General features: G+C 41.8%; 1 protein-coding gene across 12 annotated transcripts in view; it reads right to left on the minus strand.

Moving 5' to 3' along the window:
* Positions 1–223: 223 nt before the first annotated feature.
* The window catches only part of osbpl3b (oxysterol binding protein-like 3b), a 37,359-nt gene continuing 21,318 nt past the window's right edge, over positions 224–16,264 (minus strand). For 6 of the 12 annotated variants that reach the window (XM_061288692.1, XM_061288693.1, XM_061288694.1 and 3 more), the window contains 22 exons: positions 14,164–14,272; positions 9,636–9,772; positions 8,734–8,850; positions 8,086–8,139; positions 7,827–7,940; positions 7,477–7,641; positions 7,283–7,397; positions 6,721–6,824; positions 6,460–6,549; positions 6,238–6,394; positions 5,919–6,049; positions 4,929–5,030; positions 4,264–4,395; positions 3,367–3,753; positions 3,070–3,207; positions 2,913–2,976; positions 2,766–2,844; positions 2,545–2,689; positions 1,888–2,029; positions 1,690–1,816; positions 1,102–1,224; positions 224–962 (listed from right to left, as the gene is read on the minus strand). In XM_061288692.1, coding sequence (XP_061144676.1) covers positions 866–962; positions 1,102–1,224; positions 1,690–1,816; positions 1,888–2,029; positions 2,545–2,689; positions 2,766–2,844; positions 2,913–2,976; positions 3,070–3,207; positions 3,367–3,753; positions 4,264–4,395; positions 4,929–5,030; positions 5,919–6,049; positions 6,238–6,394; positions 6,460–6,549; positions 6,721–6,824; positions 7,283–7,397; positions 7,477–7,641; positions 7,827–7,940; positions 8,086–8,139; positions 8,734–8,850; positions 9,636–9,728 — 2,676 coding nt within the window. In that variant the 5' untranslated portion in view covers positions 9,729–9,772; positions 14,164–14,272 and the 3' untranslated portion in view covers positions 224–865. Of the gene's footprint in view, positions 963–1,101; positions 1,225–1,676; positions 1,817–1,887; positions 2,030–2,544; positions 2,690–2,765; positions 2,845–2,912; positions 2,977–3,069; positions 3,208–3,366; positions 3,754–4,263; positions 4,396–4,928; positions 5,031–5,918; positions 6,050–6,237; positions 6,395–6,459; positions 6,550–6,720; positions 6,825–7,282; positions 7,398–7,476; positions 7,642–7,826; positions 7,941–8,085; positions 8,140–8,733; positions 8,851–9,635; positions 9,773–14,133; positions 14,273–16,264 lie in introns of those variants that run through there. The other 6 variants (XM_061288700.1, XM_061288697.1, XM_061288695.1 and 3 more) reach the window with 6 other exon arrangements.

Genomic DNA, 16,264 nt, shown 5'->3' on the forward strand with positions numbered 1-16,264 from the left:
AGATTTATTTGCAACGTTTAGAAAGTTGCAATTGTTTGAAAGAAGTGAAATATCAATGCGGAATCTATTGCTATGAACGGACTAAAATGCAAATGTAGATAAAACAAAACAAAAAACTATTACCAAACATTATTTCTGTTAAATACTATTGTAAATAAATACCGTTGTAAAAAGCTCAATATAAACGCAGACTTGACCACACACACAAGAGTCCACAAGAGGGCAGCATCGCAGCATTTATTTGAGCTGACGCAGCACAGTTTGGCCTGCATCACCACCAAAGGCGCATCGGATGAGGTGAACAAATGAATAAGTGTGTGATATTTGCTACAACATCTCCAGTTTGCATCATTCACAGATTTCACACAGTCAGTCACAAATAATTAGCACAGTTGTCAAACAAAAACAAACTTCCAGTACAGATTGGTTTCATTTTCAGAGCACCTTACAAACTATACATGTTTTTTTTTTCTTTTAAAACATCTAAAACAAACAAATAAAAATGAATGACCAATAAGGCATCAGGCATGTGCAGAATAAATATTTGATGTTAATGTTAATCAATGGCATAACAAGGCTACTGTATCTCTGAGGTAGAGATTGTCTAAATGACAAGATGAGATGCCCTTCAATACTTTTTTTTTAATGAGGTACCGGTTAATTAGTACCTTCTAAATGAGTCGGCGCTTGTAATGAGGTGGACTCGTCATCCTTTTCACATTTCTCCAACTATATAGATCCACATTCTCAGGGTGCATAATATGTTTACACAACTTAAATAAGCACTTGTTGTTAAGGCAACGATAAAAAAAAGACGGTCGGTGCTGAATGTGGATGTTTCCACTGAATTATGTTTCAGTTCAGGTCACCACAACGTCGGGAAATCCGTGCGTGCAAAGCCGGGATCGCTTCTCAGTTCCCAGTAAGTGTTGTTGCTCACCCACGAGTCATCCTTTGACTTCCTATGAATGGAGAGAAGAGAAAAGCGGCTGTTGTTATCTTTGTCAAGACAGATGTATTGGATCTCTGCACGAGGATATAAAAACTGCTCATATTCACATGTGTAAAGCATCCAGGCAAACTATTCGAGTTGAATTTTACCGGAAGAATTTTGGTTGATGTTCGGCATTGCTCTCCTCAAGGACTCGTCGTCTTTCTCTCTGCAGCTGTTCAATCCTTTGCTTTTGCTCCTCAGCATCTTCGACCTTCCCCTCCTCCAGCAGTCTGCACATCATTATCATGCAAATAAGGGAGAAACATCTGTTCAAATATAACTGTATTGAGATAGCACTTTTTAAACTCAAGATTTTTATTTTTTTGCACAGTGTGTCATTCATATTGTATTAAATTGTATTTTTCTGTTTCCACGAAATAAAGCCCCGGTGTTATTTTTGGATGTCCTACATTTTGACTGCTCACTGGTAAAAGTTACAAATATGAGCTAAAATTAACTTAAGATATGCACAGAAGCGACGAGAGCAGTTACTATTTCTAATCCTTTATTGAAGTAGCGTCTGGGTTCAATGAAAGAGTCACACAGTCAAATACTGTCGATTAGAAGAATTTTTTTTTTTTTTTGTATCTAAAAATTGCTACATTTTTTTCTGTTCATTATACTTTCTCAAAAAAAAAAAGTTTGTGTCAGATAAGGACCAACAAATACAATTAAAGCTCACGTTTGTTTCTCACCTTTGGTCCACACGTAGTCTGGTGTCAGTGGGTGGCAGCAGCTCTTTCAGGGAATTGTCCATCTCATTCAGCTCAACGGCAAACTTAGTGAAACCGTAGTACTGCTCGTGCTCAACTGGCATGACATCTGCAAATATAAAAATGTGTGTTCAGCAAACGTGCATTGAATGATTAGGAATATAACCAAAACGGTCATACTTGCTCTCCAGACGCACGTGGCCGAGGACGGGTCCCCGCAATAAACGGCTTCGTGCCACTTCCCGAAGAGCCGATGGATCACGTTCCCCTTCTGATCCGTGATGGTTCCTTCCACCTCGTTGCCACTCGAGTTCCATCTAGCCTGTGGCAAAGGAGCGCATTTATCAAAGTGAGGGCCAATATTTTGGAGCAGCGGATCACACTCCATCATTCAGGAGCTCATGGTAATGTGTTCTTTTGGTCTCATGACTTCGTAAGGTGCACTTAACAGGAGGTGAGGATGAATAAATCACCCTTTTTCCTTGACTCACCCTCCCTTTAGGGGACCTTTCAAATGAGAACCGCTAAAGCAATTAACCTTCTCGGCTCAGGAAAAGCCTCCATACATCAAACCTCCAAAACATCATATGTGCTATTTAGTTGCATTCAGGTGAGGATCACCAACTGTGAGCAAAGGTCATTGAGTGATAAAAGCCCTACTACCGTACTGAGTCATTCTAATTTGTATAAGAAGCATTTGAGGGTTCAACACTCTGGATTTGGAAACACAAATGACAACAAAAAAATATGTTCTGTACTTAATGTCATCCGGTGGAAATACTATTAGAATATTTTCCTTTATTTATTTTTATTGTAATTTAATTCAGCTTGACTCACTTTGACAAACGTGATCTTGCATTGGCAGGCGTCGCTGTTGGAGTTTCTGATGGAGATCTCGCCGTAGTGTTCGATCCAGCGCTGCCCGCTCAGGATGTTGTGAATGCACGATGTCACCTTGTTCCACTCATAGTGGTCTCCGGACCTGCAGCAATGACAACTCGTATGAAAATAAAAGTGCTGTGTAACGTCAGTGTTGTGTTTTGGTGCGTAAAGTTCACCCAGGCAGCGTTACGTGGGTGCTGCCTACAGGAACAATCTCCATTGACTTCCCCCAAAACTTGTTCTTACACCTCACGTCTGCAAAATAAATGAGATTTTTTATTTTATTTCTAATCTAACTGATAGATGTATGCTGCTGAACACACCTTGCCAGAAGACAAAATTTTTAGACTCTGCATGGCAAGCCGAGATTGGTGGATGATGGCTGACCTGTCGATGGAGATGACAATTGCGCAAAACAAAACAAAAACGATCAAGCACATTTAAAAACAATCAAAGTTGACCATTTGTTTAAATCATCACCTGCTCTGCAATGAACTGGAAACCTTTATCTGGCCGGTGGCATTCATAAGTCTCTCCCAGGACGGGATTGAAAGGCTTCCCGCCAGTTCTGTAGTAGCTGGATGCGTAACCCGATATCACAAATGTAGCGATGAACACCTAGACACACACACACACACACACACAAAAGTTCACATGCAATTTTGAGGATGCCTAGCTTTGATCACTGGCAGCGCTAGAGGGGGGCCTTCAGGGGCACTGACCCCCCCTTGAAATAAAGTGTTAAACAAAAATAAGGTGAAAAACAAAATTCCTCACCATGCGTTCAAAAGGATCATGCGTGTCGGCGGCCTGATCGAGCAACTCGCTGTACTCCAACTCCTCACACAGCCTCTGCAGGGTGTTAAGCGGCTCATTGAGGTGCACCGGCATGGCCACTTTGGACAAGTCTTTGCCGATGTTGTTCCTGAGGATGTTCCACAGGCTGACGGCGCTGCTGCTGGGGCTGGGTGAAGGTAGACGGGATCGACGACGGCAGAGGACGGAACCTGGCCAAACCCAAAAATAATACGTCTCGTTCTGTTTTTGGAGCATGTGTAAGGATTTATTACCTGAATTTTGTCTGTCATCTTCAGTCTCATTGTTAAAGTTGTCTATGGAGTTGTTGTCACTAACGTCGCTGTTGTACGAGTCATCTTCTGACACCTGAAGAAAAAAAAAAATGCAAACCTTTAGCTATTGTGATGAGAGAAATATAAAGAGGACCTGAGATAAAAGTTAGGGCAGGTTTCTTGCTGTCACATTATTTAGTGATGTCGTCACTGAGGTATTTTTAGATGAAAGTAATTAACTTCCATTTTTACACCACCTCCGCTCATGTCGCTATCTGACCAGCCAAATGACAATAAAGTCAAGAGAGAAACAAAAAAAAAATGAATTACAGCCAGAGTGCAGCTTTCATGACAGGCAAATTAAAAAGGCTTCAATAAGCTTCCAGGACAAACAGAGATGACTAAATTGAATTAAAAAAATCATCCCATGTCACAGTAAACTGTCAAAATAAGTTTAAAAGTATTTTTAAAAAAAAGTATGGCAAACCAGATTGCATCATAGTATTGTAAAATATGAGAGGATCTTCACAGCAAATCTAATATATATATATTCGACATTTATTGTCCCTAATTTGTATCAAAGGAATAACAATATCAATTTTACCTCATTTTCAGAGGAACTATTGGACAACAGAACCTCCTGCGCGTCAAAGAATTCAGACAGCGACTCGGCTCTGCTTTCATTGGACTCTTGATGCACCAGAGAACGGGATTCGGATGCATGCTCCTCTTGTTTCTAAGAGATACCACATCCACATGTCGAGTATAAAAACAGTGGCCCAAGAAAATGAATATTAGAAGCTTGATAACACTAATGAACAAACACTAATGAACAACCACTGAGATGATGGCACTTATATTTTTAATTTTCGGCTGTGCATCTGCTATCGCTGGAGTTTTGGTAATCTCTATTTAGTTCTATGCATAAAAACAGCAGGAAAAAAAAATCACCAAATTAGCATGATTGGCGAACAGTAAATCAGAATAGCAGATGAGCCAAAAGCTTCCGTGTGGCAGCACGTCGTGCGATCACACTCAACACATGGCCGCATGCAAATGATTCATAACGCCGTGACCCGCAATGTGTTCCTCTTCTTTTTTTAATGGCGTCTTATCGTCATTAAGGGGGCGAAAGGAGTGCAACATGGCCGCCGCATGCGCATGACAATGAAAGATTCATGATGTGGGAGGGAAGTCATCATTTGAATAATCATCATGCAGGTGGCGGGGGTGGATGGGATGGGAGTCAGTGCATTCCCACGCACCCACCTGCACGGGGGCAGCGAGATTGACTATTGAGGATTCTACGATGTGAGACTCGGCGTGAATCCTGCAGAGGCGCTCTCGCAGTTCTGAATTCTGCGCTAAAGCCTGTAAAATAATCATTCAATGATGTTTAATCAATTGGCGATTTTACTACCTGCGATCCATAATCTAATTTAAAAAGTCAGAGAACAATAAGTTGGAGGTCAAACTAGAAAGAAAACATCAGCTAAGCCTTCAGTTCTGCGCCGATTCAATTTAAGACGACAAGTCGTGACAGGTCAACACGGCCCAGAAATGTCACAGGCTCCGCTAGGATTGGAATTGAAAATGAAAAAAAAAAAAGTGTTATGATCAGGGGTCATTTTTCTCATTTTAAATATGTGCCATGGCTCAATAAAGGTTGTGAAATTCCATCTGAAAGCACGCAGTGAATTTAATTCGTCTCGCTTTGACTGGCTACGCCATGAATTGAATGAACCAAGTGTTGCGTCATCTTCTATAAAACAGGAAGTAGCAAATGGCAAACAGATGAACAAACACAAGGTGGTCTACCATTTATGCTCTAATGCCTTGTTATTATTATTTTATAGGAAGAATAAATTAATAACAAAATTGCAAGCAGAAGGTAATTATCCATGAAGTGCTCTACTGAGCGCCGTTGCAGTTCGATTCATTTTGTCATACATTATAATAAAAATTTTGCAATGTGCAAACTGATTAAATGTAGATGTAGCCCACCTACAATGTACGACAGAAGACATCACTGTCCCGTTATTGCCACGCTGTGCGGTCACGTAGGCAGACTGAGTCATTAGCAGACTATTATTGTCAAAAGAAATGTGTTGCGATGTGTCAGCGTGACAATCGATATTAACTTTAGAAAGCAAGAGAGAGAAAAAAAAAAAAAAGCCTGATCACTGGTGACTCAAGTCCGAGTCGGGTGGGCTAAGCCCTCAAGGATTCTCCAGTGCCTCGCTAACAGAGCCCACGTACCGTTGTCAGCGCGTTCTTCAAACCGACCACTTGCGGGGAGGTTGGCGGACAGGTGTCTTGCTCCGCACATTGTTTTAATCGCTCCCTCTCCGATGCTAGTGAACTCAGAGCCGATTTCATGGTGGTGTGCACTGAGGGGGAGAAAAAAATTGGAAGACAACAACAAAGTGTTAGCATGAGTGCTACTCCGACAGAAGAATAATAGCACCCAAAGGGGGGCACTTTTCTAATTACGAAAATATCTCCCGTAAGAGCGGAGTGAAACTTTTCACTATGGCTCTCCTTTCCCGCAGGTGACGGCATCCAAGTCCGGACTCACGATTCGTGGCAACCCGGCAGAAATCCTCCTGCAGCTTGGCCGCATCAAAAGGAGAATCCAGAGACTCTTGGTCGACTTTGTCATTGGCCAACGCCGCGGAGGAGAGGTTGGGGTTCGAGGAATGGAGGCGGATGGAACCAGAGATGCAGCTGGGAACCTGCAGCGGAACAAAAATGATCTAAGCAAAGACTTTAAAAAGTGAAGCTTTTGTTTTCAGCCTACCTGCAGAGTTGTTTTGATGTCTTTGTTGTAGTTTTTGCGCCATTTTCTTTGAAGCCTCTTTTCTTTTTTAGGGCTGTCAAATGTAGATGCCTAGTGATCATAACAGAGTGGATGGATCTAACTAAAGAGCTGTCATCATGGACAATTGAAATAAAAATAGATTTGAAAAGATCTAAATATAGCAAGAGAATGGAGCAAAGTTTGTTAAGCTGGTGCTAAGCTTCAATTGCAGAGACAAACTGGTAATGATAAGCAAAGCACCTGAAGAGCCTGGATGGAGGGTGCAGAATAAGTACGATGGAGGACCTCCATGCTCTGAAGAAGGTGGCTCAGTTCAAGTAGGTACGCCTCACAAACTGACAAGTCTAAAAGGCGGAGAATAAATAAGACAGCACTTGTCACAAATAACTATTTTGTAATACCCCGACATGAAAATTATTCAACAGATGAAGCTGTATAAATTTCCAGACCTGTTATAGAAAATTCATCTTTAATGGTGCGATTACTACTCGCGCCAGCAGAGGTCGCTGTTGCTGCTAAATCATAAATTCAATCGCGATAACAGGTGACTTGGAAACATCCATCCATTCAATTTCATTACTTTCAAAAGAAGCACCATCAGAAAAAAATGTGCTCAGCAATTTATATTATATTATTCCTGCTGTCTAATGTGGAGAAAATAATTCATTGGCAGATTTTGCGATACATAATATTATGGAATGCTTTTTTACTTTTTTTTTTTGTTTGTTTTTTACTGTGATATAGTATGATAGAAATATTTTCAGGGGGTGGGCCGCGATGAAGCTTGCCAATGCGGGTTCACCTTTGGAGCACTTGTCCATGTCATCAGATGACTGCAGCCAGGCTGTTACCTTGGCTTGGCTGTTGCAGCTAAAAGGGAAAGCTCCAGCTGAAGACTGCCTGCGTATAGGCACACACTGCAAAAAGAAACACAAACAGAAAGTCAGCCCCATCACAAATATGTCATTTAACCTAAGCATGGAAAATACATATTACCTTTCTAATAAGAGCGCTATCGGCAAAGCTAGAGGATGCGGGGGAGGGGTAGTGGGCGAAGTGGAAGGACTTGTCGTTGGGACACATGGCAATCTCATTTTGCCGATAGAGCCGGTGATGACGTAGTTTGGACACCCATTCATCAAACAGCTCCTGTGACTTGATCTGCACAAGGACAAAGTAAGGTGACGGGCGCAAACAATGTCTCGTCACATGCAAATAACACAAGGTCATCTCACGCTCCTTCAAGAATATACATGTTAACCTACGAGGAGGGAAAGAATGGCACTTGATTTCCCATACATCCGGGAGGGGAGGGGGGGGGATTGTTGACGAGCTCGGTAGTTTACCTTCAGGTGATAGATGTTCTCCTCAGCATCAAGATCGATGCACTTGGCTTTCTTCTTAATGGCCATAACGGACAGACCCACATCAATGCAGCCATGAAGCTTCCCTTTCTCAATCTGCAAGTCAACACATTATGCTAGGAACACACTGGATCATAAATTTAAAAATCAATCTTAAATTAATTGCATTGTTGCCGGTCGAGCAGGCAACACATGAAGAGAAGAGGCAAGGCCACGTCATTTGTAGCCAGGAGGCACTCACATCAGCGCTGCACTTGCCGTACTTCAGAATGCCCTTGTCCAGGGAGAAGTATCTCTACGGGGAGGAAGAAACACACTGAGCAAGTATGGATACAGCCCCATTAGCTAGCAACATTTCAGGCGATTGCCACGTGTGTCCATCATCATTACAGCTACATTTGCCCCATCTAGTTTTTTCTACATTGAACGTGTGACTGGTGTAGGCACGAAAACAAAACGTCAATACTAAACATTTACAGCCCGATTAACCAGCAGCCCGGCAGCTAATGCATTTCACAGGAAGATCGGGGCGATCATCAACTACATACACTTTCCAATCTTCATTGCGCCAAAGCACAAAACAAAAAAATGCAAGAAAAATAAATAAATATGAATTTTACATATAAATATACAAGATAGATAGATAAATAAATAAATACATAAATAAATGAATAAAATACAGACTACAATCTGGATTTAGCAGCCATTAATCGAAGAGGGATTTTTAATTGGCTCCCCTTGCTGTCAACTATGCGAAGCACCACGCTAACAGCGACCCTCAACAGGTTCATTTCTGCATGAATTCCCTCAGCTCGACGATAGCTACGGCTGACACGATTGCCTCGCCGACGGTGAAGAGGAAACAAAATTAAAAGAGGACACAGTGTACCTTATGCCAGCCCTTTAGGGGCCACTTTCTTTTCTTGAGTACATAGCCTTCCTGTTTCTGCAGCTCCGAGACACTGCTAAAGCCTCCCCGCAGACCTTCCACAATTTCCCAGCTGTCCTGCAGGTTAAATAAACACCATTCGTTGGAAGTTAAATGCATGACACTAAATCAGCAACACATTATGTCCAGGCTTACTTGCTTTGTGGGAAGACTTCTTTAAAAAAAAAAAGTTGCTGCAGTGTGCAGAGTTCATAATGAATGTCATCAGAAAGAGAGAATGTAATTTATGGGGGCGGGTCTATCTAAGAGAAACCCTCATAAGCAATGTAGGACTATTATTAAATTACAAGGCTTGGTTCTTTTGTCCCATCTGAGGGTTTATCACATTCCCCACAGTGACACTGTGAGTCATTGGCCATACTGTCTTGTCTGACAGTCTGGACACTTTTTCCGAAGGTCGAAACACATTCGGAAGGCGTCAGCAGTGACGTAAATGACAAGACAATATTCCATGTTACACATTTTCAGCAGCAATCAGAGACATCTAGTGTGTACTGTACGATGGCTGTCCAGGTTATTTGTTTATTCTAATTATGCAAGGTGGCAGTTATCATTAATAGCTTCAAGTTTTGCAAACAACCTGGAAGGTATATGCACATAAATGTGAAGAAATTACAACTATAAGTGAACAACGTAAATGAAAAAAAAAATGCTGTGAATTAGTTTGTAATGGTATGACATCACTCATCAGGATTTGCGATTTGCGCTCCCTTGTGGAGGTAGTATCTATAGAACAGACGCAGGATTCTAAGTTAGGCTTGTTGTGAAACAGTGTCGTCTCTCCATTAGCTTCTTGCTAATTAATTCACGCAAATGGGAATTTGAATTGATGTTGGTTTTACCTGTCGACTGTCGTGTTTGGATGAGGAGCTGCTGTTGCTACGGGACAAGGAGATCTTCTGCGACATAACTGAAGTGCACTCCTCCGAGCCCATCTCACCGCACACTAGGACTGAAGTGGCAGCAACATTGCTTTAGTCTAGTGAGAACAAAAGAGCAGACAAAAGGTCATGAGGGGAAGGAAAAAGATGGCTTTAATAGTCAAGGCCGCTAAAAGCTTTTCAACTTTGTCTCACTGAAAAATACATTAGGTTACGTGGAAGGATTTGTTTTTGTATTTCGAATATGGCCTCTAACAGGATGATTGGCTTCAAAAATGAAATTGACAGAAAAGATTGGTCCTGAAAATTGAGTTTAAATGAAAGCAAGGCTCTTAATAATTGATATGTCCTTATGGCTCTTACTGAGCGCCAGACTTTCAACGTTAAAGAATGATGATGAATGTTATTTGAAATAAAATGCTGCAAGCTCTGAGAGTGTATCTCAGTTCTGCTTCTAATTGTGTGTTCATAACCAGTCTTGGAAAAGTGTGTGTATTGACTGAGATATATAAACATGCCTGATTATACATTCTGTACATCTGCATGTGCAACAGTATTGATGACTACACAGTAAATATATATTTAAGATTAGCATATGCTAATCTTTTACGCTATAGTTGTCTACAAAAAAGAAACAGGACGCGATAAATGTGTAACCAACTGTTCAAACAAAACATAACTGCCAGCAAATTGTAAATGAGATTCCTGAAATCACAGCTCGCCACTTTTCTGAAGCTGAGCTGTGATTGGTTGTGGCAGCTGTGATGTCATTTTTAGTTGACAGCAAGTGACAAAATGGCCGCCGCCTGAGACGGATAAAAACAAGTGAATTTTGCCCTTTAATTCAGATTCCACAAAGGCAATATTAATCAGAATGCTGTGTTTAGGCTAGTGGGGGAACATACAACATTTTTTAAAGAACATTTTTGGGTTGAATAGCCTCTTTGAAGCAGCAGTTAGCAGCTTTGTGCTTGTCTAATGGCCACGGCCTCCGATGCCAGATAAACAAAAGCGTGGTCATCTGAAAGCGGGCCTTCACGGCTTATTCAATGTGGTCATCGCGGCAGCACCTCCACTGCTGATTTATTCATCCACTTTGGATTGATGACAGCAGTGACGCAGAGGTCTGTCACATGGTCGTCTATTGGGGCTCCCTTTCATCTCATGCAACATGGCCACTTGGCCGCCTTTCATAAGGTGACAGCTCAGGGCTTTCTTCAACGAAAGCTTCTAGTCAGGGATGACAATGACAAAAAATAAATATTCTCAAGCTATGTGGATTTCACCTACCAGCTGGGACGACACCAAATTTACCCTGCTTAGCCTCGATTCGGCACCGACCAGACTCTTTATCGCAAAGAGCACGTGACATCAAGCAACCTCTCTGACTTTACGACCTCATAGAGACCTTTAGGCAAATCTTGCTGAGCGAATGATGTCAGTTGAGATGGGCTAATGTCTGCGCTAACGAGATTGACACAGGCTGAAAGCTGCTCTCTCTTCCACTCTGCTCCTCACATTGCAGATGTTTGTCTGTCCTTCCGGTCTCTCCTGCTGGCACGCCTAACGGGCTTTTAGGCGTCAAATGGACGCGAGTCACAAGGCTTCATCTCGTTTTGGAGTTTCTCAGATGGGTATGTTCCATTTACTTGCAATTACAATAAAGCATTTCACTTTAAATATTCAAATGTTAATAAATGCAACAACGAAGCTCCTGTTATTGTTGCTAAGTTTCTTTGTTGTGCTGTTGGCCATCCATCCATCCATCCATCCATCCATCCATCCATCCATCCATCCATCCATCCATCCATCCGGGTAAGGCCCAGTAACGAGCCTTTGCTTAATTGATCTCGACTTTTCTCTTGCAAGCTTTGCCTAAGGCTAGCCTAAGTGGAAAGGTTATAGTCTTAAGGAAGATTCTTGCACTGATGGCTACTGGAGTGAATTCAGGCATAATATCATTTAAAACAGAGAGAGAGAGAGAGAGAGAGAGAGAGAGAGAGAGAGAGAGAGAGAGAGAGAGAGAGAGAGAGAGAGAGAGAGAGAGAGAGAGAGAGAGAGAGAGACTGCATGGCCGTTAGCAACGGCATATTAAGCCAATTATGCTGGTGTCATCATGATGTTTATTTTTTTTTTCATGACACAACATATTTCAGTTCCCCTTCTCCCCATTCTTGTGTTAACATCATATTTCCTCCATCAAGTATGAAGAAACGTTGTACTGGTTTATCTACTGAGCCCCCCCCCGTCCCCCCGCCCACCCATTAAATTTAAGCACTACTCAGAAAAACGCAACAGCTTTAATGAGCTGCCATTCAAAAGGGAGTAACTTCCGAGATATAAAGTGTTATGGATTATGATAGTTAGGGAATCATGGGCAATTGCAAAGTCTGACGAGTCATTTTCTCTGACAAGGAGAACACTTGGGGCAATCATCTTTTCATGAGCTATTTCACACAATCGCCGAAAGTTTCATTTATTTCTTGAACGTGCATTATTAAATAAGCAAAATAATTGCTGACAGAGGCCAGACGAGTAATATAGAAGTTACTCTCCTTTAAATCAATAGGGGGGGGGGCTAAAAGTCAAGCCAGGCAAACAACAATAAACGCTAAGTCATCGTTTAATAATTAATTATTGTTTATTTAGGTGTTGTGACAGCGTCTCGATGCTCCTCGTGAGGATAAAGCGCTTGAGAAAACGGATGGATGGACAGCAATTAAAAAGTCCCAAAGGACCTGCAGTGTCAATGCAGTTGCTCCATTTGTCAAAACTGAAGGAAAGACAATTTTTTTGGCCTACATTGGCACAAAATAGGAACATGTTCCAAATATAAGTGTGACCTACTGCTCTGCACACCCCAAAAAAATAAAAAAGCTTTAATGACGACAATAAATCCAATATAACCCCAATTCCTGCATGCCCACCTGCTCTTTGTGCCTTAACCACATCCCATTCGGTGTCATTACCGTTTTGTTGTAGCTTGCGCTCAAATTCCAGCAGCCCTTTTTCATGTCCTGTCATGACGGGTCCATTATTTAGTATGTCTGACAATCCCTTCGAAGAAAAAGCTACACAGATGGGAACGCCTGCGCAGAGCTGCGATGGGCAAAAGCTGAGAAGGCTTGAGTCCAAATAACAACGTTTAAAATGTGACAATGACATCTTATACCGTTAAACTCAATGTGCTTCATTCATAGTAGTTGGAATATCAAACACAAATATTCACACAAACACTTTCACCGCCAGGCATCCTGTAAATTAACCACATCCTCAACCAACCACACACACACACCCTGCCTGGAGTATATTCAGCATGTGGGAAAGTGTGACAGCCTCATAGCTCAACAGTGGCTCATTAAGACACTGAGCCAAGTCAGAACTGCTCAACACATGCTGAAGTGCTCGCTTGGCGTCATAATAACAACCTGCATAATCAGCTGCTGCTTGCTGAATGCGAGATGACCACACGATTCCACTTTCCCGCTAATAGGGGCTTGCCGTTAGCCTTTTGTCAATTTGATATCGTAGAAGTGTTGACCCAGAAAAAAAAAGACCACTGGGCAGTTCCTGTTGCTGAATGTGATATAAGGAAAAATGGAGAAAAATGTATATTGACAATGCTCTAAGTCGTTTCCAGCAGTGTATTTGGGACACAGGAGGAAACAAACCTAATCTCGGATCAGGTTAGGTCAGCGTTTTGGTACATTTGACTGGACCGTACTTTCTGAGAACCACCCACATGTTACTTACCCAATTATTGTTATTCTAAACTCAATGAAGTGAACCAGTCTTAAATAAACCTAGAAATAAGATTAGTTCAAAAGCAAAAAGGGGGTCAAACGAAGCTGTATGTTTTTCAAGCATATCAGCGCTGCCACTTAAATACGCTGACCACTTTGAATAATTCAGTTACCCAAACTCAGATATGCTGTCAAATCCTTTTGCATGTGCAATTGTTTTTCCATTAAAAAGATCTAAAAAGTGCAGCCTGTTAAAAATTCATGTTGAGTTTCTGCTGGAGTGTGTTTGAGCTTCCTTCTGCCTCTGATGCCTGGAGGAGGCTGCAGACTGGCACAGCAAGCTGATATTCAAAACAATTCCAGCATGTCACTATAATGAGCTGAGTGAGAAAGTCACGTCGGAAAAAAGAAAATCGCATCATAAAACTTTTACGGATGCTCGTGACAAATTTTGGCATCACTTTAGACATGTCACTGAACAAATGCAATTACATTTTGAAAAACAAACATTAACCTGTTTACTCATAAAGCCTCATGAATTATTCATGCAGTGTGACCCATAAAGAGGGAACACCTGCGTATGCATGAGATCCCAACAGATGATCTTTTCTTGACTTCTTTATATAATAATGACCTAATTTATAAAAAAAAAAAAAGAAAAACATGGCATGATGGGTTTGAAAATCCATAATCACATGACTGCTGTGTGTAACGACCTGAAGAAGGTGACATCTAATGAGGCCTACGTTTAACAGCTCCCAAGGAGGTGTGAGTCACATGCACCTGGCGTGACACACATTTGCTCACCACCAAACACGGTTAAGGGACTCTCCCGAAGGTCATATTTTCCAGGTTCTGGTTAGAAAGAAAAAAAAAAAAATTACAAATCAAAGTTGTCAAAATGTCTGGACTTTGAAACATGTTCATCTGAGATCATCGTTGTACCTTGCACACAAGTAATATTGCCTCTTTAGGTTGGTACGCCCGCTGACAAATGACGCCATTAACGGCCTCCAATTGAAGCTTAGGCGAGAAAAAGCCATCACGACAGACCTAAACACGAGTCGTAATGTTTGTCTGTATGAATGTTGTTGGAATAGTAACAGCTGCGAGGGAGGGGGGGGTCAACAAATTTGTGCACCCCCCCCCAAACAAAATAGACACTGGACTGGCAGATTGCTAAAAGGGACAAGTGGCCACGCATTAAAGAAGGAAGCTTTGTATTGGCGCTATGCCCAGTGGATAAATCGCTTGAATTGGAAAACTTGAGGGAAATGAAGCGTGGTGTCTACAAATCCATCACTCAGAACACACTGCTTGTGCCAAAAAGTACATTTCAAACTCCTTCGGGCACGGATTGTCAACTCAACAGATGGTCGCTCATGTCAACATAGACACTGCTGTAGCTGAAGTACAAACAGAAAGAAAACTATTTTGTTTTTAAATCACCCACATTAAACGAAACAACCAAGGTCGAGATGCGCGTACCGCACGACGATAAGTTCCATTTCCTGTTCTGTAGCCTTCATAATGCGAATGAAACCTCCATTAACCACAGAAAAGCAAAACACCTGTGGCGTTATTTCTTTTGACGCTCAATCTCCCGTGTTATGAGAATCGTTACAACCTCGAGACATTCTTTCGCTTAAGCTTGCAGAGCCAGAAATGAATTTGGTTGCCGTGGCGATTTGGTTCTTGAGCACATACGAGGTACTGAAGCCCTAAATCGGTTAAATGGTGACAGAGCACTCATCTCTCCATCTCATGCAAGGTCAAGTTTGTTTGTGCATCAGATGCGAGTGGGGCTAGTCCGAGAGTGTGGCCGGGGCCGCATGCAGCCCGAGGGCCGCCAGTTGCTCACCTCTGGCCTAAAGCAGTGTTAATTAAAGATTTCCAGTGATAGGTAATTAAAGATGTGTCATCCTGGACCAAATTAGAACATCCATTCATTTTCTATTGCATTTGTCCTCATCCGGGTGAGCTGGAGCCTACCTCAGTTGACTTCTAATCATGCCAGATTGCAAAGCACATACAGACAATAATTCAAGCCCACATTCACGTCCATGCACTATCTATCGCAGGAGTGTCCAAAGTAGGAATTTGTGAAAAATAACATTTGACTTGGTCTGTAACACCATAATCAAAATGATTGAACAGCTCTCACACCCGACGACAACTCCTAAAAATTAGAATAAATAAATTGGTTTTATATGGAGACTTTTCTAGCTATGAAAATAAACTCTAAGATAGTATACAATTTCTCTTCACAGCACCCTGGTTAACACAAACCAGTTTTTAAAATACTTATAAACATTTTAGCATGTTTAATTAAAGTTGAATAATGTCCAGCCAAAACGAGAACCCGGAAGCTCAGAACTACGAGGCAGACGTGCTAACCTCTACTCCACTGAGCTGTCACGGAATAGATATATGTGCAAGAGAATTAACTTCTGAACGTCTTTTTCTTGGCAAACTAATCACGCCCTGTCGAAGGGCCAGTGAAGAGTGTTAATGATGGAGGACACCAAAATTGGCAACCGCACATCTTCGGCTTTCTTTGGCTTTAACAGCCGCTAATCCTCTCTTCTGGGATTGATTGCTTTAGAGGAAATACAAATTTAAAACTTTGGCGTTAATCTCCAATCCCGTGCTGTGTTGATTCATCTTACTTTTAAATGCACGAAGAATCTTCAGAAAATCCCGATTAACATTCTTTAAGTGTTTCCCATGGCGAACGTGGGAAAATATGGAAAAATCTATCATCTTCCCTAGCACCATGGGGGCAAACATATTTCAGGTGGGCCAGTGCCCCCCATGACCCCCCCCCCCCCCCCCTCTAGCTGCGGC

Source organism: Syngnathus typhle, linkage group LG10, assembly GCF_033458585.1.
Source record: "Syngnathus typhle isolate RoL2023-S1 ecotype Sweden linkage group LG10, RoL_Styp_1.0, whole genome shotgun sequence".
NCBI classification, from domain to species: domain Eukaryota; kingdom Metazoa; phylum Chordata; class Actinopteri; order Syngnathiformes; family Syngnathidae; genus Syngnathus; species Syngnathus typhle.